This window comes from Achroia grisella, unplaced genomic scaffold (assembly GCF_030625045.1).
Source record: "Achroia grisella isolate CSIRO2021 unplaced genomic scaffold, CSIRO_AGI_Agris_v1 utg1062, whole genome shotgun sequence".
In the NCBI taxonomy this organism is placed as follows: domain Eukaryota; kingdom Metazoa; phylum Arthropoda; class Insecta; order Lepidoptera; family Pyralidae; genus Achroia; species Achroia grisella.
The window spans coordinates 3,383,118-3,407,746 of record NW_026712566.1 but is presented as its reverse complement, the minus strand read 5'-3'; the positions used below and the strand labels follow the sequence as shown (position 1 = coordinate 3,407,746).

At 33.7% G+C, this 24,629-nt stretch overlaps 1 protein-coding gene across 1 annotated transcript in view; it reads right to left on the bottom strand.

The window, feature by feature from the left end:
- LOC131853481 (apoptosis-stimulating of p53 protein 2) overlaps window positions 1-24,629 on the bottom strand; it is a 122,487-nt gene that overhangs the window by 66,349 nt on the left and 31,509 nt on the right. Inside the window, exon 2 of the mRNA XM_059204414.1 lies at window positions 4,248-4,394. Within this exon, the coding sequence (XP_059060397.1) occupies window positions 4,248-4,394 (147 nt within the window). The remainder of the gene's footprint in view (window positions 1-4,247; window positions 4,395-24,629) is intronic.

Genomic DNA, 24,629 nt, shown 5'->3' with positions numbered 1-24,629 from the left:
TTGTTTATATACAGACGTGACATTATCGAAAGAAAAAGAAATAGAAATAATCTTCATTCAAATAAACTCATTACAAGCACTTTTGAGTAGTCATATTTTGATTCTACCACTCATTCGGAACCAGAATCATCAAAAGAAAAATGAGCAAGTAACATTATGTAATTAGCTATTACCTAAGTCTTTGTTTGTCTATTCTATTCTATTCTATTCTTTTATTACACATATTAATGATAAAATTATTTAAAAGAGCAACACGCAAGTTTCTTTCTTCTTCTTGTGATGAGACAGCTTTCCGAACGAGCTTAGATTAAAAAAATGTAATGACTATTCAAAAGTGCTTCAATGTAAGTTTATTTGAATAAATGATTTTCTATTCTTTACATAGTCTTTATGATGAAATTTACATATTTCCATATCAAATAGTAAAATTCTTCTATCAATTGTAACTAGGTGACAAACAGATGGACAGATATGGAGACTTACGCAGTTATAAATATTAATATTTAATTGCAAGTTCGGAGACATTTTATTAAACCGATTACAATAATTCTTTTCTTAATCGAATAATATTTTAATCCCATACATGCTGCTTGAATGTTCATCAGGGATAATGTAGGATTCTAATGGTACAAGATTTTTTCAAATCAGTTTCGTAGTTTCGAAGCCTGTTTTATGTAAACAAACAATAAAATTTTTCCTATTTATAATATCTGCCACATTGTCTGTATCTGTGCCATAGACAATGTGGCAGGCGGTGAGCTTACCGCTGGCGCTAATGGCAATATGATTTGTTACAGCTGTAACCATCACCGGAAGGTGAAGTCCTAATCTATTTAATGTATGCCAATTTTAAACTCCAGACTCTTCCGGTATAGCAGTAAATAAATTGGCCACGAAGTTCTAGTTCCAAAAAAACAGTGCAGTAAGACCCCGTTTATCGGTGGATACGTTCCAATAAGTTCCAGCGCTAAACGAAACTGCGTTACACGAGGCTGTTTTTCTTTCTTTTCTTCTGAATCACTACCATCAATATTTTTGTTTTCTTCTTGTTCAGTTAATGCCTTGAGCTCATTATTAGAAAGACTTGCTGTTGTTTCTTGAACTATTTCCTCGACATCTTTCCGTTATGTTCCGAATCCCCGGGTTGAATTAAAGGAGCGCTGAGGGAAGGGGATTTTTAATAATGGGGTCTAATGTCCCCATCGCTAGCAATTTACCATGTTAGTTCGACCTCCACGCGGATCTCCCTGGAAACCATCGTGACTAATTAGTTTAGGTACCGGTTAGTTAATCACGATGGGCAAACTGACCTGACCTCATCTTATCATGCTCCTCTGGTGCCTCGGCAGAGTAAACGTTAGCGCAGGCGGGCGCCAATTTATTACCATCCATAAAAAAAATAAAGGAACGAAATAGCGTTAAGTAGGGTTTTACTGTATTAGTGTTTACATATGGCCGTCACTGTACGGTTCAGATAAACCCCAATCAATAGATAGGATAGAAGGATACACGCGAGATCTGTACCAACAGAGCACAGCTGCGCATTGATGCTCTCTGCAAACAAACTGGCTGCGACGGCTTCTATCTTTAACACCATAATGGATGTATTTGTTTCTGTTATGATGGCCTCCATTTAGTTCTTCAGACAAGGAATTTCTTTTAAGGATTTTTTAAGGGAATGGTGTTTTTTTCTACGCTGTCGGACCTGGAGTACTCATCTTATCATTCTCCACTTGTACCAGCGTAAACAGTTAGCGCAGGCGGGTGCATTCTTCCATTAACATTAATTAAAAAACTAGCAGACTGTTCATGTTTGATTGGATCCAAACGTTTTATTTTAAAAACGCTTTTTTCCGAAAACTCATTTAAGAAGTTAAGAAAAAAAGTAGTAATAATCTATCAAATAAAAGAAGAATAGAATTATTCAAAAGAGCACCAAACAAGTTTTTTGCTCATTCTTCTTGTGCTGAATCTGCGTTCCGAATGAGTGGTAGAATAAAAAATATAACTATTCAAAGGTGCTTGTATTGAGTTTATTTGAATAAAGATTATTTCTATTTCTATAAACATTTCTTTTTAATTTGACGTAGTTATTATTCAGATTTCAGCAAGTATAGCCCCGAGTTACGACTAGATATAAATAGAAATACCTCTGAACGAGGCACGAATAAAAATTGAATAGTTAATAGACGACAGCGTGATTGCAAATGAATAGAGAAATGAAACTGTGTTCAATTTGTGTGAAAGGTAATAAAAGGAATGAGAAGAAATGTAAATTATTTCCTGCTATGCTTATTTGAACCAAATGTATGTATAATATACGAACACTGAAAAATACTTCTAAGATTGATAATAATATAACTAGCTTTTGCCTGCGGCTTCGCTCGCGTTAATTGATCCCCTTAGGGGTGGAATTTATCAAAATCCTTTCTTAGCGGATGCCTACGTCATAACATCTACCTGGATGCCAAATTTCAGCCCGATCCGTCCAGTGGTTTGGGCTGTGCGTTGATAGATCACTATGTCAGTCACGTTTGAGTTATATATATTTAGATATAATATCCTTAGACAATTCACACAGCGCCATCTAGTCCCAATTTACAAGCAGAGCTTGTGTTATGGGTACTAAACAACTGACATAAATACATAGATACTTTTTTTTTTGTAAATACATACATAATATACATAGTAAACATCCAGGTCGATACAAACAATCATACTCAATCATACAAATGTTGGTACCGTGCGAGGAATCGAACCCTCGACCACATCTTAATTTTATAATAAGACCATATTGTTGGCTTATTATAAAATTGAAGTGTTTTGGTAAAAATGTTTTTGTAGAAAATAATAACTAATTTAAAACCCACAGTACTGACAATATTATCCGATTGCATAAAGATTGAGTGAACTATACACCAATAATTGTAGAGATATTTATACCGATACTAGCAGACTCGGCCACGTGTTGCAGTGGTTATGGTTCTTGAATAAAACAATATTGCGACTATAAATTGAGATGTAAGCTATCCTATCTTTCAAATTGGATCAAACTGCACACAATGTGCAAATCAAATTTGCAGTCGGTTCAGTAGTTTAGGAGTCCATCGCGGACAAACAACGTGACACGTAATTTTTATATATAAAGATTATACGGAACCTATTTCCTTCGACTGTGATACTATTAATCTGTTTACTGTTTGCTTTCAGCAGTGCCACATTTATAACTACGTTGTATTAATAAATTAAAACCGCTTTCCTCTGGGAATTTCATTAGACTCTATTTGCTTCCATGTAAATCTTGTGATGCTGCGGATTAATATTCTACAGCACTTAATTTCAAGTTCTTTTTCAGTCGCGTTAAAGTTTTAATTTGTATATATTTTTTTAATTGGACAATTAATACAGTAAAGTATATATCTTATATATAAAATTCTCGTGTCACAGTTTTCGTTCCCATACTCCTCCGAAACGGCTTGACCGATTTTCATGAAATTTTGTGAGCGTATTGAGTAGGTCTGAGCCAACATCTATTTTTCATCCCCCTAAATTTTAGGGGTAGTCCAATCCTAATTTTTTTTTTATTTTAAGACAAAACAACGTTTTCCGGAACAACTAGTATATATATATATATATAAATACAGAAAGTTAGTAATTCATTTCATGCAAATTGCGTAAGGTTTTACTAATAATGGTTTTGTAGAAAAAATCTAACTTAAAATTCATAGCGCTGAAAATTTTGTCCGATTCCACAAAGATTGAGTGCGCAGCGGTTTTTATATTGCCATGCCTAATCCTTGTTAATGTATATTACTTAAAACAACTTTTATTTAAAAGAGCAACACACAAGTTTCTTGCTCATTAATTTATAATACAGTGGATATTAAGATACTTTTCTTATTGATGTTCTCTTTATCAAAGTAATCCTTATTGAAGTTGGTTGAAAAACATCAAATTATTTATCTTCGCTGGGAACTTTAGCTCGAGACTTGTACTAATGTATTTCTACGCTGTGAAACGTTAGACGAATAGCTTGGAGGCTGTCAAGAAACTTACCCGCATGGCTAGGAAGATGAATGGGCTCTCATTTGAGTTCTCTTCTCTCGTTCTACCATCAAAATTTGTTTAAAACATCTATATAAACATGTCAAGCAAAACCTCTATATAGAGGTATTATATATGTATTTTCTTAAGAAAATTACTCGATAGAAGTACGAAATCATAACAAAGTGTATATGTTCGTTTACCTGGTGTTGCCTGGCCTCTTGCTGCTTGAGGTACCTCAGCCGCTGCTCCTTCGCACAGAGCAGCTGGTGCTGTGTGTCGATTTGCTGCTGCTGTCGAAGTGCCATCGCGCGCAACTCTCCCAATGTCAGCTCCACCCCTTCCCCCAACTGTAGACAAAATAAAAAAACATTATTTGATGGCATAGATATGATGATCATCCTTATTATATAACTCGAATACGAAACAAGCTGTTGATTCGCTTGATATGCTCAAATGTAGCTGAATACGAAACTGTATTTATTTCTAAGAACAATGTCAAAATTCAAATTGAAATTCAAATTATCTTTATTCATGTAGGTCTATTACAGACTCTTATGTTATGTCAAATCTACCGTTAGTTCGGAATGATTCCGAGATGAGAAGAACTGACAAGAATCACACTCGTATTCTTTTCAAATAACTATTGTACGTGTTTACAATAATAGAGATTTATTTTTAAATTCAAATTTGGGAGAATAGAGTGACTACCAGCATATGCTGTATCAATTTTTTCAAAAGCAAATAGTTTAATCTGTGTTCATAACCCAAACAGATCAGTCCCTACAAGCAGCAATGTAACCAATTCAAACAAATAAATAAATAAATAGGAAATGACAATCGTTTTGTCTCCAAGAACATGAGCAGCATCGTAATTAATAAGCAATTGATATAAAGGTTTGAGTTTTTATCATAGTTGTTTAGCACTGTACACCTAGTCAGTCGTCGTTGTCTATAAATTGAGATAAGTTTTTAGGGTAGGCCAGATTCGAAGTCACGAACTACGATATCTAAAAGTTGGATACTAAACCCTTACGCCTCAGTGTTTTCTACATAGTATAGATACTTATTCTTTTTAGAAAAATAATAATGAATTCGTACAATTCACACAGCGCCATCTATTGTCAAGCTAAGCAGAGCTTTTGTTATGGGTATTAGTCAACTTATATGAATACTTAGATATATTTTTATAAATACATAGAATACACGTAGATCAATACAAACAATCCTACTTTAAAATACAAATGTTTGCACCATACGAGGAATCTAACCCGCGACTATTAGAAGCAAAGCTGTATACTAAACTGCTAGACCCCCGCGGCGATAATTAAAAAGATAGACAAAGTGTTGTTTTAAAATATTCGGAAACTGTTAAAAAATTATTACATCATTAATCTTCCTAATAGGATTTTAATGACACGAAAAAGCCGAAAAGCAACTCCAGTGAAACTTCATCGAAACATGAACACATGAACACAATGAAGCACCATCCACCGCATCTTTGGCGAGTGAAACTTTTCTGATTTTTCCTCAGACACATACAATTGAAACTTTGAGAGCACCACATCTAAGTTGAGATATATGACGTCTATATATTATAACTACAATTGTCAAGCGGATTTCTCGACGTGTCGCTTTTACGGCAAAGAATGGGGTAGTTAAATTTTATTTATATAGAACAGAAGAAACATAAATGAACTTGATTTAAATAAACTACAACCTCTTTTTATTAATCTGAATAACTTTTCTTTTGCTTTATCTATTTCTAAATTATTCTTCCATCTACTTCTACAACAATCTGTCTTATCGATTTTTACAGTTTTTTTACACAAAGAATGATTGCTTAACGTATTCTATGTTGATTGTCGCATGTCTCCTGCTTTTTAATGTGACTATACTAAAAACAACATTTATTTAAAAGAGCAACACCCAAGTTTCTTGCTTAATCTTCTTGTGATGATAACCTGCGTTCCGGACGGGACCGTTGAGGAATAAAAAAAATGACTATTTAAAAGTCCTTATATAAAGTTTATTTGAGCAAAGATTATTTCTATACTATTCTAGACAGCATTGCTCAGAACTATCCATAGCAAAAAAAAATGTCAAAACCTTCGTGTTCAATTTTTTTGATAACTATGGAATGGTGTCTCCACCTGTACCAAGGCATTACGCTGGCGGAGAAGGAGAAAATGGGCATGAGGTACAATTGGCCCATTGCAGCAAATTCACCAGGAATGATGGTTACCAGAGTCCAGCGCGTGGCGTCAACGTGACTTGGTACATCGCCAAAGATGGAGTTGCCTTGCCTCCCAGTACAAATAATTCTCAGAATGCATATAATATTTATATTTTGTGTAATATATGTAGATATTTATAATAATTGTATATGTGTTTATATAATATCTACGTATGTGTATATACGTATCTTTTATTTATGTTTTCTTTTATTTATTATTGTATATTTTATTATAATGATGACATAATTAGAACATTATTTAAATTGTTGAATTTTTAATGTTTTTTTTTTCAATATTTGGACATTTTAACATTATATTGTTAGTTGTAAATGTGTAACCTACTCACTAATAGCTATGCCTCATTGCTGTGTTGACTGGTAGAGATCTCTTTTAGAGATAAGTCCACATTGCTCACTCTGTATATATTTAACTACAGTATTTAAAAGTGAAATAAAGAATATAATAAAACAGTCGTTATAAAAACTATAACAGTACACGAAATCTGTCATTGGGCGGGGATTAGTGAATACAACTGGATACCATTGAAAATATGAGTGTCTCTCCGAGATAGCAGTAGGTCAGCCGCACGCTTCCATTCAGCCGCCCTCGCAGATCGTTTTAGTGCCACATTATAGGCGTTATTGTTTGAAATTGTCTTCGCCATTCACTTTTCTGCCCTTTTAATATAATTTATTACGGTATAGTCGAACATTTGTAATTTATCTACATTTTTCGGTACTTTCCATAGAGACGAAGTTTGACAAGTTTATGACAAATTTTAAAATTATTGTAATGTTCTATTTGACGGCTTCGGTGATCTAGTGGTTCAGCACACATCTTAAATTCGATGGTCGCGGGTTCGATTCCTCGCATAGTTCATTTATATTAATTAGTAAAATTATATTGGTCATAGTTTTTTTTTATGTATATAGGTAACGCCTATGTTACCGTTTCGGAGAGACATCTTGTTTCAAAGCATGTTGCTTCGCGATTGAGGCTTCCCGTTAATAAAAAAAATTTTTTACAAGTCTATTTTTTTTTTATTCCACAAAGGCAGTCTTTAGTGATTGATTAAAATTGCTTGGAATAACTATATATATATATATTAAACTTTATACCCTATCTACTCATCATCTGCTTCTTCCTTATCCCATTTATTTGGGGTCGGCGTAATATGTTTTTTGCTTCCATTCATCCCTGTTCGCAGTCATCGCGTTATTTACTTCCTTTCTTACCATATCATCTTTCACACAGTCCATCCATCTCTTTTTCGGTCTTCCTCTGCCCTTATAACCATCCACATTCATATGTAACACCTTTCTTAAAATATTATCCTCATTCCTACGCATTACATGTCCATACCATGATAGACGATTACTCTTCAACCTCTCTGACACCGGCGCCACTTTCATACTTCCTCTAATGTATTCATTCTTTATCTTATCCATTCTTGTCACACCACACATCCACCTGAACATTCTCATTTCAGTTGCATGCAGTCGTCTTTCATCCCTATTTATACCTTATCTACGGGTGTATATTAATAAGGTATAGATAAATTCAGATATATAACTAACCTAATGGATTGAATACCTCAAACCACAGTGATCCATTACGAAATATCTTAAATTCCTCCGTGTATTAACAATTATTCATATATATAGTATATATATATATATATATATATATTACTTACATATAAAATTCTCGTGTCATAGTGTTTGTAACAAAACTTCCCCTAAGCGGCTTGACCAATTCATATGAAATTTGTGTGTATATTCAGCAGACCTGAGATTAGGACGTAAACCATTTTTCCTGTCCCTAAATGACAATAGTCCACCCCTATTTTTTTTTATATATTTAATTTTAGTTTACTTCCAAACGTGTACAAAGTCGCAATCTCAACTAGTATGTTTAATATATGTAAATCTCATAAAGGGAGGCACACGTTTAATATATTATGGAATACAAATAACCAAAATTTAATAAGCCCAAAACTTATGAGTTAACATTTAAACGAAAATCACACATAATATTAATTTAATATTTCTATTAATATCTCAGGATAACTCACACAGCGCCTTCTAATCTTAAGCTCAGCAGCTTGTGTTATGGGTACTAGATAACTGATATAAATATATAGATACATTTTTTTGTAAATACTTTACTATATAGAAAACAAACAGACCGACACAAACAATCATACTCATGAATACAAATGTTTATACAATCATTCGAAGTAAGCCGGTGTGCTAAAACTAGACCATCGAGGCCGTCTAAATTTATCTGCTATTTTATACTACACCCCAACTTTATTATAAAGATAAAAAATAAGGGTCCAGAAAAGTCTAACGGCGTTCATCATTTCGCCACCTATAAGGGTGAGAAGTCCGGCCTGGTACGCCGCGCCGGCTGAAAAATGACCACCTAACTGACGGGCCCTCACGGCGGTCAGCGCAACCTATAAAAATGACTAGCTGGTCAAATAAATTGGACGTCCGGCTTTTGTGGTCCCTTACAATTCTTAAGGAACATGCACACTATACTGTAACGATACGATATTGAAACTGTAGATCAGAGGATCAAACTTTTTTGTGTCGTGTCAAATTTTTCGGTTTTGCGTAGACCCCCCATTCTTACCTGGTATTGATTTTTCGTAAATTTCTAACTGTAGTAAAGTTTAGTGTTAAAAATATAAAGTTAAAACAACAAGATGGCCGCTGTCGTAGACCCCTAGCAGATTGGAAACCCACATTTGGAATCACTGCCGTAGACTATTTGAAAATAACAATAACAGAAAGAAATCGAATAATTTTGTAAGTATTATATCATTTAGATGACTCTTGAAGGAATTAGTATATTATTAAACTTATACAAAAAACGAATCAATAGGTAGGTATTACTTAAATCTATACATAATATTAATATGCATGTTATTTATATTCATATGCATGTAGTAAAGAACGGTTATTCCAATATTACAAACAGATACTCCAATTCTATTTATATATGTAGATTTTCTGTAACTAGTACAAAAAATAAATTAAAATCAAGGTCAGACAGTGTAAGCGGTCTATATACTGACCCTAGTTATATACTATCGCTGAAATTACAGTTACATCACCCACTTGGATTTATATATTTCCCGACACTTGTTGATAGCGTCCCCTGAGAAGTATTGAAAGATAAATAGCATTACTGCCAGCCTATTGTGATGCTGATGTCGTTGACCCCGAGCCCTTGAAGGGTTTCAGTATGAGTTATGTCAGTGTTTAATGTTACTCAGTAATGTACATTTACTTTGAAACCGCTTTGGGTGCTTGAAACAAATGGAACGTGAAAGTATTCCATACAAATAATGTGTTAAATATAGACATAATGGTATGAATCATAGTCAAAAGGTTAAAATTATTTATTAATTTAGGACGCTTTTTGCTCATTCATGAACGTGATTATATTTTATAAACTAGCCTTTGCCTGCGACTTCACTCGCGTTAATTTATCCCCTTAGGGGTGGAATTTATTAAAATCCTTTCTTTGCGGATGCCTACGTCCGTCCAGTGGTTTGGCTAATTTAATAGCGAATCGGGCTGAAATTTGGCATGCAGGTAGGATGTTATGACGTAGGCATCCGCTAAGAAAGGATTTTGATTAAATCTACCCCAAGGGGATAAAATAGGGGATGAAAGTTTGTATGAAACTTTGTCAATTTTAAACCGATCGGGCTGAGACTTTGCATACATAAAACTACAATGATGTAGGCATCTCCTAAGAAAGGATTTTGATAAGTTTCACCCCTAAGGGGATAAATTAACGAAGCGAAGCCGCATGCATAATAAAGGCAGAATAAAGACAAAGCTAGTTGTCTTTATTCTTCCTGGCATACATAATATTTTCATAAATGTCTAGTCTGTCATATGATATACTAACAGCCATTTTCTTTTGATCAGACAATTCAAATCTATACTAGCATACTAATATAGTAATAAACGACGTACTTTAGAATATTATTCATACTACATATAAGGGTACACATAAAAATATTATATTATTTCAATATATTTATTATTGCTTATATATTATCACTATCCCAAATAAGAAACCCAGATAAGATCCAGCTGATAAAATAAACTTAACACTATATGAGAATACTAAGGTTGAGATAAAATATGCTTATTCCGATTCGCCTCAAAAAGGAACGATATTCTGTAATTATAGATCTGAGCGGAACTAAGGAACTCTGCCCTAATTGGTATAAAGGAAACTTTGTTTATTTGCCCTGTTTATACAGAGCTAATGGTAGAACAATAAGCCACTCCACTAATTGGCGTATCTTAATCACACACACAGCAAATTCAAATTCAAAATATCTTTATTCATGTAGGTCTATTACAGACTCTTATGACACCAAAATAAAATCAAAATATCTTTATTCATGTAGGTCTATTACAGACTATTTTGGTATGTCAAATCTACCGTCAGTTCGGATTGATTTTGAGATGAAAAGAACTGAGAAGAAACTCAGCTCGTATTCTTTTCAAATAAATGTTGTACATGTTTACAAATCTGTAGTGTAAACATGTACAACATTTATTTGAAAAGAAATAAACTAGTAAATAGAAATCTGGAATTTAATACTGAGCAATCCTTTAGCTATTATCCTTCTACTTCCTACCGATATTAAAGCGAAATACTTGGTATTAACAATAACAATATTCTTAGGACAATTCATACAGCGCCATCTAGACTCAAGTTAGCTAGATAAAACTTGTGTTATGGGTACTAGATAACTGATACAAATACATATTACACATTTAGGGTCGGCAACGCGCATGTGACACCCCTGGTGTTTCAGACGTCCATAAGCTACGGTAACCGTTTACCATCAGATGTATCGTATGCTAGTTTGCCACCTTCGTGGTATAAAAAAACAGATATTTTTTTTCCTAAATACACACATGTTATACATAGAAAACACCCAGACCGATATAAATAAACATAGTCATGAATATAAAGGGTTTGCACTGTGCGAGGAATCAAACCAGTACCTATCGGAAGTAAAGCGGAGTGTTAAACCGCTAGACCACCGAGGTCATCAAAATATCGGAATTTAATAGAGATAATCTTTATTCAAATGAACTTAATAGCTAGAAGCATGATGTTTCAATCGCAATAGGAATTAGTATCATCATCATTAGGAGCGAGGGGATATTGATACTTTTTTTTATAGAATTAAGAGGATTAGGGGAAAAATTCGCTGCAATATATAGCCCGGGTCCCTACCAACATGCTGCCCACCCACCATGAAGGAGGACTACTGTCCGAGGGTGGTGTATCGGCGCTATTGTGGCAGATTGCCATCGTTAGTGCCGTGACCATAGAGAGATAGAATTTAAAATTATATTTTACTAGCTATTGCACGCGGCTTCGCTCGCGTTACTTTATCCCCAAGGATATCCACCAGGAGGATGGAATTTATCAAAATTCTTTCTTAATGCCTATGTCATAGCAGATTTATGCATGCAAAGTCTCAGCCTGATCGGTTTCAAATTAACAAACTTTCATCTCCTATTTTATCCCCTTGGAGGTAGAATTAATCAAAATCCTTTCTTAGCGGATGCCTAAGCCAAATTTCAGCCCGATCCGTCCAGTGGTTTGGGCTGTGCATTGATAGATCAATGTAATATAATGTGATAGATTGATATATATATAATCAATGTTAAGCCACCACCAAGTATATTTGCAGTTCCCGTAAGTTGACTGGTAGAGAATGCCTATAGCATTAAGTCCGCCTCTTGTACCATAATTTAATCAATAAAGTTTAAATAAATATTACCTGCGACTTATTTAGTTATACATAAACGAGAAAAAGGAAAAGGCAGTGTATAGAAAGTAATTCTTTATACTCACGACGACAAGCAAAGGCAATATTTCACACGCTTGTTTCATTAATAATTTCCAGTATTAACTTCCCTGTGTTATAATTAAGTTCACAGTTGAAGGTTCACTTGGATCGATATGTTGGTATACAACCACAGAGTAATTATATCTAGTTAATATACATATATCAGTAAATTATATAGCAGAGTATATAATTTAAATTATGATATCACTTTGACTGTATGGAAAGTTTATTTATCACATAATGCTTTAGATTTTACACAATACTAGCTATACCTGCGACTTCGCGTGGAATTTACCTTTATTTTTCTAAAATAAAATTAGGCTAAAGGACTACAAATTATTTTGTTCGTCTTAATTTATTCTTAATTTATTTTCTAATACATTTACATCCTGCATCATCCCTTATCTTATCCCCATGGGGGTTGAATTTATCAAAATCCTATTTAAGCGAACATCTTCATCATAATAGCTCCAGTCTTTAATTTCAGTTCAATCAGTTGAAAATCTAAGAAGACTTATACAAACTTTCATCCCCTATTTTATCCCCTAAGGAGTGGATTTTATAAAAATCGTTTCTTAGCGGGTGCCTACGTCATAACATCTACCTGCATGCCAAATTTCAGCCCGATCCGTCCAGTGGTTTGGACTGTGCGTTGATAGATCACTATGTCAGTCAGTCACATTTGATTTATACATATTTAGATATAAATGTTTTAATGAATTTAATGAGACAAACTATTCCATGGATTCACCGTATTGTTGGACATCACGTTATCATGAGACGAACTACTCAATGCTATTCCATTCCGAATGATGAATGTGATGCCTCAATCCTATAATTTCACTGCCTTATCTTAAACTAGGTAGAGTAAGGTTTACTTTTTATCTACTGGTCTGGCCTATATATATATATATATATATATATATGTAACTATGACTGATTTATATTGTTACTCAAGTAATTATTTATTTATTTAAGTTAACTTTATTATTTTCAGTTTATATTCACACAAAATTCTTATAAATGAACAACATTTGTTTAAATGATAATAATGTTGTTGTAGAAATATCTTAAAATTCATAGTTCTTACAATATTATCTGATTGTACAAATAATGAGTGTGCAGCGTTTTCTATATTATATTGATTATCACATGCCTTAATGAATTTATTTAAAACAACAATTAATAAAAAACAGCAACACGCAAGTTTCTTGCGACGAGTCCGCGTTCTGAATGAGTGGTAGAATAAAAATATGACTATTCAAATGAGCGGTGGAATGAAAAAAGTTGACTATTCAGAAGTGCTTATATTATGTACATTCGAATAAAGATATATTACTATTTCTATATGTCACGTGTTTAAAAATATAGGTACAAACGAGGAATATATTGCGTTTTCAGTGTAGCCAGGAATAATGTTGGAAACACGGTGCAAAATTCATTTTATATTCCGTCTGTACAAGAAGTGTATACATACGTCACAGTCAAACAACTCTTCAACCGGCATACATTTCTGTTTTAGCTAAAAGACTTGACTTAAAAAGCAGTGAAAAGTATAATGGCACTGAGTGTTAGGGCTGGCGCAGTGTATTAACTTTTATTTGGATTCATTTAAATTTATTTATATACACTGTAATGTATAATAATAAATTTATTAGGCCACAAAAATGTGCAGGTCTTAAATAATAAATAAACAATTTGTTATTTTATGGGCCTGCGAACTGAACTAGGCTCGAAGCCTGTAATTCAGTAGACCAGAACTCACACGAACCTCGGTTATGCGGTTCTATATAGGTTTATACAATAAAATTATAATAACAGCTTAGGCTTACCTAACACGCACAGAGACTCAGAACATAACATGTATATATCATACTTATATGATATATACATGTAATGTTCTGAGTCTGGGTGTGTGTGTTATAAATTAAAAAAAAACTTGTAATTACAAATTAACAGTTTTTCACTAAATGTATATGAAAGTACATAAGTATGTGGCAAGAAGTTTCTGAAGATCCGCTGGGTGGAGGAAAACATATCATAATTATAAAATTGGCTATACATACATATAGTACTGGAATATGAAACTATCATAATAGTGTGGAAAACTTTAATTGGCCCTATTCTTAATAACATATCATAAGATCGGGTTTATTGATTGATGATTGTAAGATCCACTAATAATGATGACGACTTAGGCTTTGATGCTGGCTACCGCAAGGGAAACCCCAAGTAGCGCCCGTGACTTATGACACGGGTGTAGGTTTAAAAGGCCCTTTTAGAATGCATTAACACTCACAAGGCGCCGGGCGATGATGGAGTTACTGCTGAGCTTCTGAGGGCTAGGTAGACCTGTTCTACGAATCCTCCAGAAGCTATTCAACTCCGTCATCCTCGAGGGCAAAACGCCTCAAGCATGGCAAAGGGGTGTGGTGGTTCTATTCTTCAAGAAGGGAGACAAATCGCTTCTGAAGAATTTCAGACCCGTAACACTGCTGAGCCATGTTTATAAGTTGTTTTCGAGAGTCATCACGAATCGTCTCGCGCGCAGGTTTGACGAAGCCTCCCGAACAAGCCGGGTTTCGAAAAGGCTTCAGTACCATAGACCACATTCATACGCTGCGGCAGGTAATTCAGAAGACTACAACCTGCCACTTTGCGGCGTTTGTGGACTATGAAAAAGCCTTTGATTCGATCGAGACGTGGGCTGTGCTACAGTCTCTCCAGCGGTGCCAAATTGACTATCGATATATCGAAGCGTTGAAATGTTTTTATTAAAACGCCACTATGTCAGTTCGCCTCCACGACCAGAATTCGAAGCCTATCCAACTGCAGCGACAAGGCGATGTTATATCGCCAAAGCTGTTTACCGCTGCGTTGGAAGATGTCTTCAAGCTTCTGGACTGGAGCGGGCTGGGCATCAACATTAACGGCGAGTACATCAATCACCTTCGATTTGCCGACGATATCGTGGTCATGGCTGAGACCCTGGAAGACCTTAGCAAAATGCTCGAAGACCTCAGTAGAGTCTCACAAGGAGTAGGTCTTAAAATGAACATGGACAAGACGAAAATTATGTCAAACGTCCATGTCGTACCTGCTCCCGTAAAAATCGGAGATTCTACACTCGAAATTGTCGATCACTACGTATACTTAGGGCAAACTATCCAGCTAGGTAGATCCAATTTCGAGAAAGAGGTCAATCGTCGAATCCAACTCGGATGGGCAGCGTTCGGGAAGCTCCGATATATCTTTTCGTCCAAATTTCCGCAGTGTCTCAAGACGAAGGTTTACGACCAATGTGTGTTGCCAGTGATGACTTACGGAACAGAGACGTGGTCGCTAACTATGGGCCCCATCAATAAGCTCAGAGTCACTCAGAGGGCAATGGAGAGGGCTATACTCGGAGTTTCTCTGCGTGATCGAATCAGAAATGAGGAGATCCGCAGAAGAACCAGAGTGACCGACATAGCCCGAAGAATTGCGACTTTGAAGTGGCAATGGGCAGGGCACATAGCTCGTAGGACAGATGGCCGTTGGGGCAGTAAAGTCCTCGAGTGGCGACCACGGACCGGAAGACGCAGCGTGGGAAGGCCTCCAGCAAGGTGGACCGACGATCTGGTCAAGATCGCGGGAAGGCATTGGATGCGAGCAGCGCAGGACCGATCGTCGTGGAGATCTTTGGGGGAGGCCTATGTTCAGCAGTGGACGTCTTCCGGGCTGCGATGATGATGATGATGAACACTCACCTTCACTACTTAGTAGGTTGGTCTATAAATATTTCTAATACAATTTATTTTTAAAGTTAATTAAAGCGACACTTTAGTATCCAAAACAACCGGCACGCCCTGCTCGACTGAATGCCGCGGCTTCCCAACGAAAGAGGATTGTTCAACTACCGACCACCGTATTTATAAACCGAAGTCAGTGTAGTAGGTTGGTCTATAAACCGAATGGCGCTAACAATATTTGTAATAATCTAACATTTTTTAGTACTAAACACAAACTATCTTCTTTTAATATATTTTTAAAATATCAGATTTTTTCTATAATATTGATGTGAACTCTAACAATATGTTATTTTGTATTGTATCGCTATTCGTTTACAAAATAAATGAATAAAAAATCTATTTTGTTATGTACATGATTCTATATTTTTAGCCGGCCCGTCTGATGGTAACCATCACATGTATTTGAATACATAAACCGGATCATGAACACCATATCGCGGATGTAATATATGTAAACGGTTATGCCTTTCCATTTGGTGGCCAGTCGGTTTGTCTGCGTATATATACAAATAAATAAAATTAAAGTGTCTGTTTGTAATTTCAAATTAACTGCTTTTCAATAAACGCGTATGAACGTAGTTTTTTATGCAAATACTCTATTCGTATGGATTACATAGAGTACTTGCACAAAAAATGTTTTTTTTTTATCTGATTGTTCCTTCTAATCTCTGATATAACTGGACCTATTGTGACGGGACTTTCACACGCAGATAGCTAATATTATAAGAAGTACTACTTTTATTTTAGAGTTTTTATTCATTTTAATAAAAAATGTTAAATTCCATGCAGATAAAGTCGCGGTGTCTCTGGTTCCAAATATGTATAAAAAACAATTTAATTATAAGAATCTACTGCTTAATAAAACTGCACCAGATGGAGACAAACTTCTAGGAGCTCTATTATTAAAGAAGTGCAATGACTATTCATTGCACTTCTTTAATAATCTCCCGATACCTTCATGAAAGTCACGACCACTCTATTAAGAATGTACAACTAAAGAAGAACTACTACTTCTATTCTCGCAATATTCTGCGTTAGATAACGTAATAAGTCTAAATCCATCTTTATAAAAATAATATAGAATACCATACAACCATTGCCGTGAAACGTTACGTGTTTGTTCCATACAGTTAGAGACTAACAAATAAGTTCATGAGTCCAAGACTCGCCGCACCTACATACTACAATGTGATTCATTTGCTTGTGCGAAGTGGTGCAAGCGACAAAAGGCGAGCGTTTAATGAAAATTAAAGTCAAAAAGTATATATGTCCTCATGAATTTACTTTTTTATTTCAATATGAAACCCTATATAATAATAATAATAATCATCTTTATTTGTCACAAACAAAAACTAATACAATTGCTACCCATACAATAATAAAATATAAAAGTAATGAAGGAGACAAAACGGTCTATAACTCAGAAGGGACAGTGAGCCTGATAGCACGTTAAGTTCAAAACTACTACTAACAAAGTACACATAAAAATTGATGATAACTTAACAAGATTACAATCTAATAAAATTGGACAATACTAAACCTAATCTGAATATCTAAACATTATGCAGGATTATTTACAAAATTAAATAAAATCTAAAAATATATCATATGTATATATGGGGTTTATTATATATCCCAATAGTATTTCTTTTAGATTTAATGATAAGATAAGTGTCAGAAATTTAAATAGAAAATCTTTCTTCAAACATACCTAATATAATCGCATTTGTATAGTCATATTCTCTCTATTCAATCACTCATTCGGAACGTCAACTCATCACAAGAAGAATGAGCAAGAAACGCGTGTTACTATTGTGAATAAATTATGTTTCAAATAAATATACATTAACAAGTAGGAGGCATACGATAATTAATATAGATACGCTACGCACACATTTGTTGTGCATTGTTCCCCATTCGAAATCCGCACGAAACTGACATAACATGATAGTGAATTCCTAAAACAATCAATAAGAAGTCGTTCTAGAGATAAAGTGGTACAGTAGTCAGTTGTAAATACAGCCAGATGACATTCAGTAAAAAGAATGAAATTTAATCACTATTTATAGGTTTATAGCGTTTTTAATTTTATATAAATAAATAATTTCAACAATAAATTTAATATATTCATATATTTATATATACATATAAAACAGCTTTTATATGGATCTGAAAGTTGGGCTGTAAAGGGGACGGACGAAAGGCGTGTGCATGTGGCAGAAATATGAATGTTAAGATGGATGTGTCGGTTAACCAGGAGTGACAGAACAAGAAATATACGAGGAAATTTGAAAGTTGCGCCGGTTATAGACGAGGTCATAGATTGAGCTGGTATGGGCATGTTATGCGGAGGAACGAGGATCATGTCTTAAGGAAAGTGTATAATATGAACGTGGATGGATGGAAAGGGAGAGGACGCCCTAAAAAAAGATGGATGGATTGTGTGAAAGATGATATGAATAAAAGGAGAGTATGCTCAGATATGACGACCGATAGAGATCAGTGGAAGAGAATGACATACTGCGCCGACCACATATAATGGGACTTTATTCCATTTATCCCATTCAAGGCAAAGATATATAAAGCAGACAAACTCGCTGGTAAACGCCAGTATTATATTGTTGAGTATAAGTCATTTCTGATATATTCTCCAATTTGGGAACATTCAGGAATAGAACAAAGAAATAGAAAACCAATTAACTACCTACTTTATTACTTTGAAATACGACACAGAATAATAATGTAATATATTTTATTACAAAAGTCAAAGTTCAATAAAGAAATTATATACACCGGCTGTAATGAAAGAACCCTTTCAATTAAAAAGTTTCGACTATTTAAACACATCAAACAATTTTTACCGTCTTATAATCATACTGATATTATAATCTTGACTAATTGATATAGCTTGGAAGCCTCGTGTCGACTTAAGTCTAGTGGACACGTGTCGCAAAATGGGTGTAGAATCAATAAAAGTTTGGAATTTGATCAAAATTAGGGAAGGTCGTACTCAAGTTTCCGCACTAAATATTTGTGGTTTTACACATGCTAAATGTAGCGGAATTAAACAAAATAAAAGTAAATAATGCAATTGCAAAGTAATGCAATTAATCTTATAAGGAAAAGTCCAAGGTTGCTGAAGACCAAGCGGATGCCGTACTTCTTGGTTAAAAACCTCAATCCGTGGTTTAGGATGAGCACCAGGACCCTTTTCAGGATCGCCGTGGACAAAAATAAAGACCGTCATAATGATCCCCAGCCTCCGATAGAAGATGGCAACTAAAGAAGAATTTAAATCCATTCATCATCATCATCATCATCCAGTAATTGAAATGGACTTCCGCAAAATAACACCTAATTTATTATTCACGAGCCAACAAGAGTCGTCAGCACGTGACCACGGTTAGTGCAATTTAGTCGAAACGTCGAGAGAGATAAATAACTTTTTTATTTATTTACCCGAGTAGCCTGAACTACTCGGCCATAGTATAAATACCTGATAAATACGCTCACGGCACTGATGACGGCAATCTGCCACGATAGCCCCTTCGATCAGTAGTCCTCCTTCATGAAGATGTTCATCATGTGTGAGGACCCGAGCTACGAACACGTTTATTTGCCGTCAAATTATTCGTTTTCAAACACGTTTAAATATTAATAATGTGTATTAAACGCGAAAGTTTCAAAATAAGTTACACCTAATTGGATAAAATAGCTGTAAGAATTTTTATTCGAGTTTTTTTCCGCCGCCGCTCCTGTCTTAGGTCTGGAATACAGGCTTTGTTAGTGATAAGGGCGCGCTCACACATACATATTATGTTTTATTCATTGCTCTCTAGGAAGCGTTCATTGCCTTTGTTCTATCAACATACATGTACACGTGTAATTACTTGCAAATATTGTTTTTACCCATTTCATCGATTTCAAACTGCGCTTTCGTTACAATCTACGTAATTTCATTATATGAATTAGGTAGTCTTTCATATAACATAATAATAATATAAATGCGAAAATGGTTCTGTCTGTCTGTTTGTTTACTTGTTATCTTTTCCCGACGGCAGAAACGATTTAACGGATCTTAATGAGAAATAAAGACATAATCATCAGATATATAAGATTTTATCACTAGAATGAAAAGTTAGAAGGTAAGAAAGAATTAAAAGAAGAATTAAATAAAGAATAAAAGAAAGAAAAATATTTATTTAGTGCTTACAACAGAAAAAAAATAAACAAACATTAGTAAGAAACTAGAATGTTTTTTAACTTGTTATTTTATTTAATATTTCATGAATGATAAATGTAATGTAATTAATGCTCGTATTAATATGAAATATCTTGGATGAGATAGTCATCTATATTAATATTATATATGCGAAAATGTCCGTATGTCTATTCGTTACCATGTCACCATTAATAAAATCTGAATGTGTCCTAATGAAATTTTATATAAAGATAGATGGTAGCACGAGGATGAAAGAATACGCCGGAAATAGCTAGTTTTATAAATTAATTATTACAAGCCATTTATAACAGGGTTTTTTATTTTAATCTTTATTACAATTCGGAAATAGTTTCTATGTAACAAAGAGAAAATGAACTATTTCGTTATATTTTAAAATATGAGACGAAGCCGCTAATAACAGTTTTTAATTTTCTTTTCTTTTAATCGAATGTTCTAACAAAATCACGTAAATTTAAAACAATTAAATCTTAAATTACAAAAACTGCCCAATACTATTCCCTAGAATGTTATCTTAATCTTAATATAATATGATAAACGCGAAAGTTTGGAAGTACTGATGTTTGTTACTCTTTCACACAAAAACAATTCAACTTTTTTTTATGAAACTTTACAGTAATATAGCGTATGCATGATAATAATACATAGACTCTATTTTTTATTGACATTTATATGTATATTGAAAAAACGCGGGTGAAACCCCCGCGGTTTCACCCCCGCGGTTTCACAGTTAGTACTTATATATAAAAATGTTATTAAAGAATTTTAATTTCATCAACTGAAATAAGGAACTGTTCAGTATTATTAACATAAATAGTTGTTGTTAGTAGAATAAATCCATCAACATCTTGTTTTCAGCTCTACTGAAAGTCAGTTCTTTATAGGAAGCCAGTCACTGACCGTTAGCGAAGTAGCTTTTCAGTCGCTGCCACTTAAAGGTACGGCTTTTCATAAAATTAATTACTGCAAAACTACATTTTACGCTATAATTTTATGCACTTTTTATGCACTATAACTACCGTTATTAAAGACTCCATATATATATATATATATATATATATATATATATAAAAGTGACCGATTTTTGTAATGATTGCTTGATTGAAATTAGGATGTTTGATACTTTTCTCATTAAGTTAACTTACAGACAGACACACCATCGCACTTTTATATATATAAATATCTCTGTATGTGAACTTAATGAGAAAGTATCAAACATTCTAATTTCAATCAAGCAATCATTACAAAAATCGGTCACTTTTGAGTTGTTCATGAGTTATTACAAAGTCGACTTTACCTTGTTTATATATATAATATATATATAAAAAATAAAACAAAAAACTACATGAGTATCAGCACTATTCACGTCCATTTAATGCTAATTTAAAATTTATTGGATTATAAATCTTTGATAAACTATTATTATAGATTCATATAGTAAAACATATAACATAAAATGGTGCAGAAGCAACTCCTTTAATATAACCTGATTATTAAACGTAAAATCTCAAAGAAATGTAATATAGGTCAAAGGTTACTATTTTAATTCCAGAAAGCAGTATGGCATTTATAGCTGCAATATATCGCATTATAGCCGTATAAAGATTAAAGGGAATTTCACTAATAAAATTAGTTTGGACACGCGAGCCTGAAAACAAATGTAACTAAAGGTTTCATTAGAAGAGAATCACAAATAATAATAGAAGAAAATATTTCTTTTAGACAATCAAAAATACACGTGGCACTATGTTTACTGTTTCTTTAAATCTGGGGACATATTTGTTTAAGATCAAATCAAATATCATTTATTGTTAATGTAAAACATTTTAGCCAATTTTTTTTATATTAATATTTTTCCCTACCATCCAGTTCAGTATACAGACTCAACGGAGAAGAACTGGCAAGAAACTCAACTGTTTATTTACATTGTGTACGTATATAGGTGTCTACATGTAACATTAAATGAAAATTCCGTGCATGAACAACTATTGCCATGTATGGTGATGGAAACACCGATAACAAACCAAATTATTACGACGACGAAGACTAGATGTAGGTTTAGCTCTTTTAGGTTGTTTTTAAATATACTCAATGAATTAATTAATAGACTCAATGTAGTCATGAAAAGTTTTGTGTTTACCAGAACATCCACAGTCAGACATGTAGTCTGAAATATTGTTAATCCACACGTTTCAAATCAAATGCTGTCTTTCTGTTTGTACCGGCTAATCTCTGAAATAACTGGACCGATTTTGACAGAACTTTTTTTGGCAGATAGCTGATGTAATAAGGAGCAACTTAGCCTAAGTTACTCCTTTTATTTTAGAAAAAATAAAGTAATGTTGAATGCAAATTCCACGCAGACGAAGTCTCGGGTACAGCTAGTTCAACATAAAATTCGTGACATATATTCTATTTCTCTATATAATAATAATAATAATAATAATAAAACTCTTTATTGTGTACACATAAAATAATGAGAAAATACAGTAAATAGTAAAATAATAACAAAAGGCGGTCTTATCGCTAAATGCAATCTCTTACTGACAACCTAGAAGAGAGGACTTATGTACACAGAATAGGGTAGGTGGCACACATAAGACACTATTTATTATACTACTAGATATACATACTTACATTAGGGATAAATATATAAACCTACATATATACATACATATATACTACATATTGGAAGAAATGATATATATAACAAATCCTTGAGACAAAAACGGATGTGACACATGTGACAACGCAACAACTCAGTCACCATACGAACAGATCCTTTCGCACAGATGAATTCTGTTATAAATCACTAAAATGCCTATTTTAGTGCCCACGAGGATACCGAAAACGTCCCCTTGATAAATATTTCGCCCGATAGAACATTACGCGGGCATTCCCGAGTTTCGGCTTCCTCCACAGTTCTGACACAAAATTATAATGAATATTTATAACACCATATTACGTGTCGACGATACTAACTTCCACAATTAATTTTCTCGCTGTTCGCGCCGGGAAAATACGTAAAAACTCTTGTTTGTTCTAAGCATTTTGTAATTGCGTCTCATGTAGGATATATATGCATATTTATGAAAGTATTCAGTTGACATCTCCATGATGAAGGGCCGCAATTAGGCGGTAATCGTATTTGAAGCCAAATAATTTACCAAGACTTCGTAAAAATCATCTGCGTAGATACCTCAGTCTCACCTTCAACCAGAACGCATAGCTTGTTTGTAAGCTGTGTTTCAATTTTTACTTCTAAACTCTTTAGTACACATCATCACCATTACATAGTATAAAATAAAGTCGCTGTCGCTGTCCGTCCCTATGTATGCCTAAATCTTTAAAACTACGCAACGGATTTTAATGTATTTTTTAATAGATAGAATGATTCAAGAGGATGGTTTATATGTATAATACATGTACACCCGAGCGAAGCCGAGGCGAATAGCTAGTTATTAATATAATTAAATAGATTTACCATGAATAATTTTATGACAAAGAAAAGTATACCTCTCTGGATGTTTTACCTAGTTACGAATTGACTGAAGTAATATGGAGTAATTATTTACCAGAAAATTATTCGTGTTAAAATCTATAGAACTATATTAATAATATGTTTCGATTGTAGGGTCAGATTAGGCATTAAATTATAAGATAAGAAGCCTGACAAATTAGTTCTCTATAACTATATGACGCATATCTCATAAATATATAACGCATGTAGGGTATCACAGGTGTATCACATATGATAACGTGATGCCAGTTTATGTATGTAGATTACCATTAAGCGTAATATCAGTAATTATTTACCATTCAAATAATTATAGTAATTGTTTACCATTCAAATTACATTAAAAATATTATAGGAAATATATCTTTTTTGTAAATAACTCTGTTTATGTTACGAAATCTTCCGATACTCGTATGTATAGCTACTTGTACGTACTTCAAACTACATTTACAGTTCATGAACTAACTAGATTACCTCACGTCAGTTTGCTAATGTTTGATGGGGATGTTGATGAGGTAATCTTATAACGAATGCAAAGATTAAAGGAATGAACGATACTTACCTCATCTACCTGTATTTATACATTTTCCTTCATATACAATACTAGCCACTCGACTTCCCACGGATGTACATGTATTATATATATAAATCTTCCTCTTGAATCACTCTATCTATTAAAAAAAAATACTTCAAAATCCGTTGCGTAGTTTGAAAGATTTAAGCATACATATGGACAGACAGCGACTTTATTTTATACTATGTAATAATAATGATAATGCTGTAGGAAAGTTAAACTAATTATTATTTGAAATATATAACAATATTATGAAGAGGTAACGATTATGAGTCTGGATGTTCGTGGTAGTTGATATATGATTGTGAAAATTGTTTTATT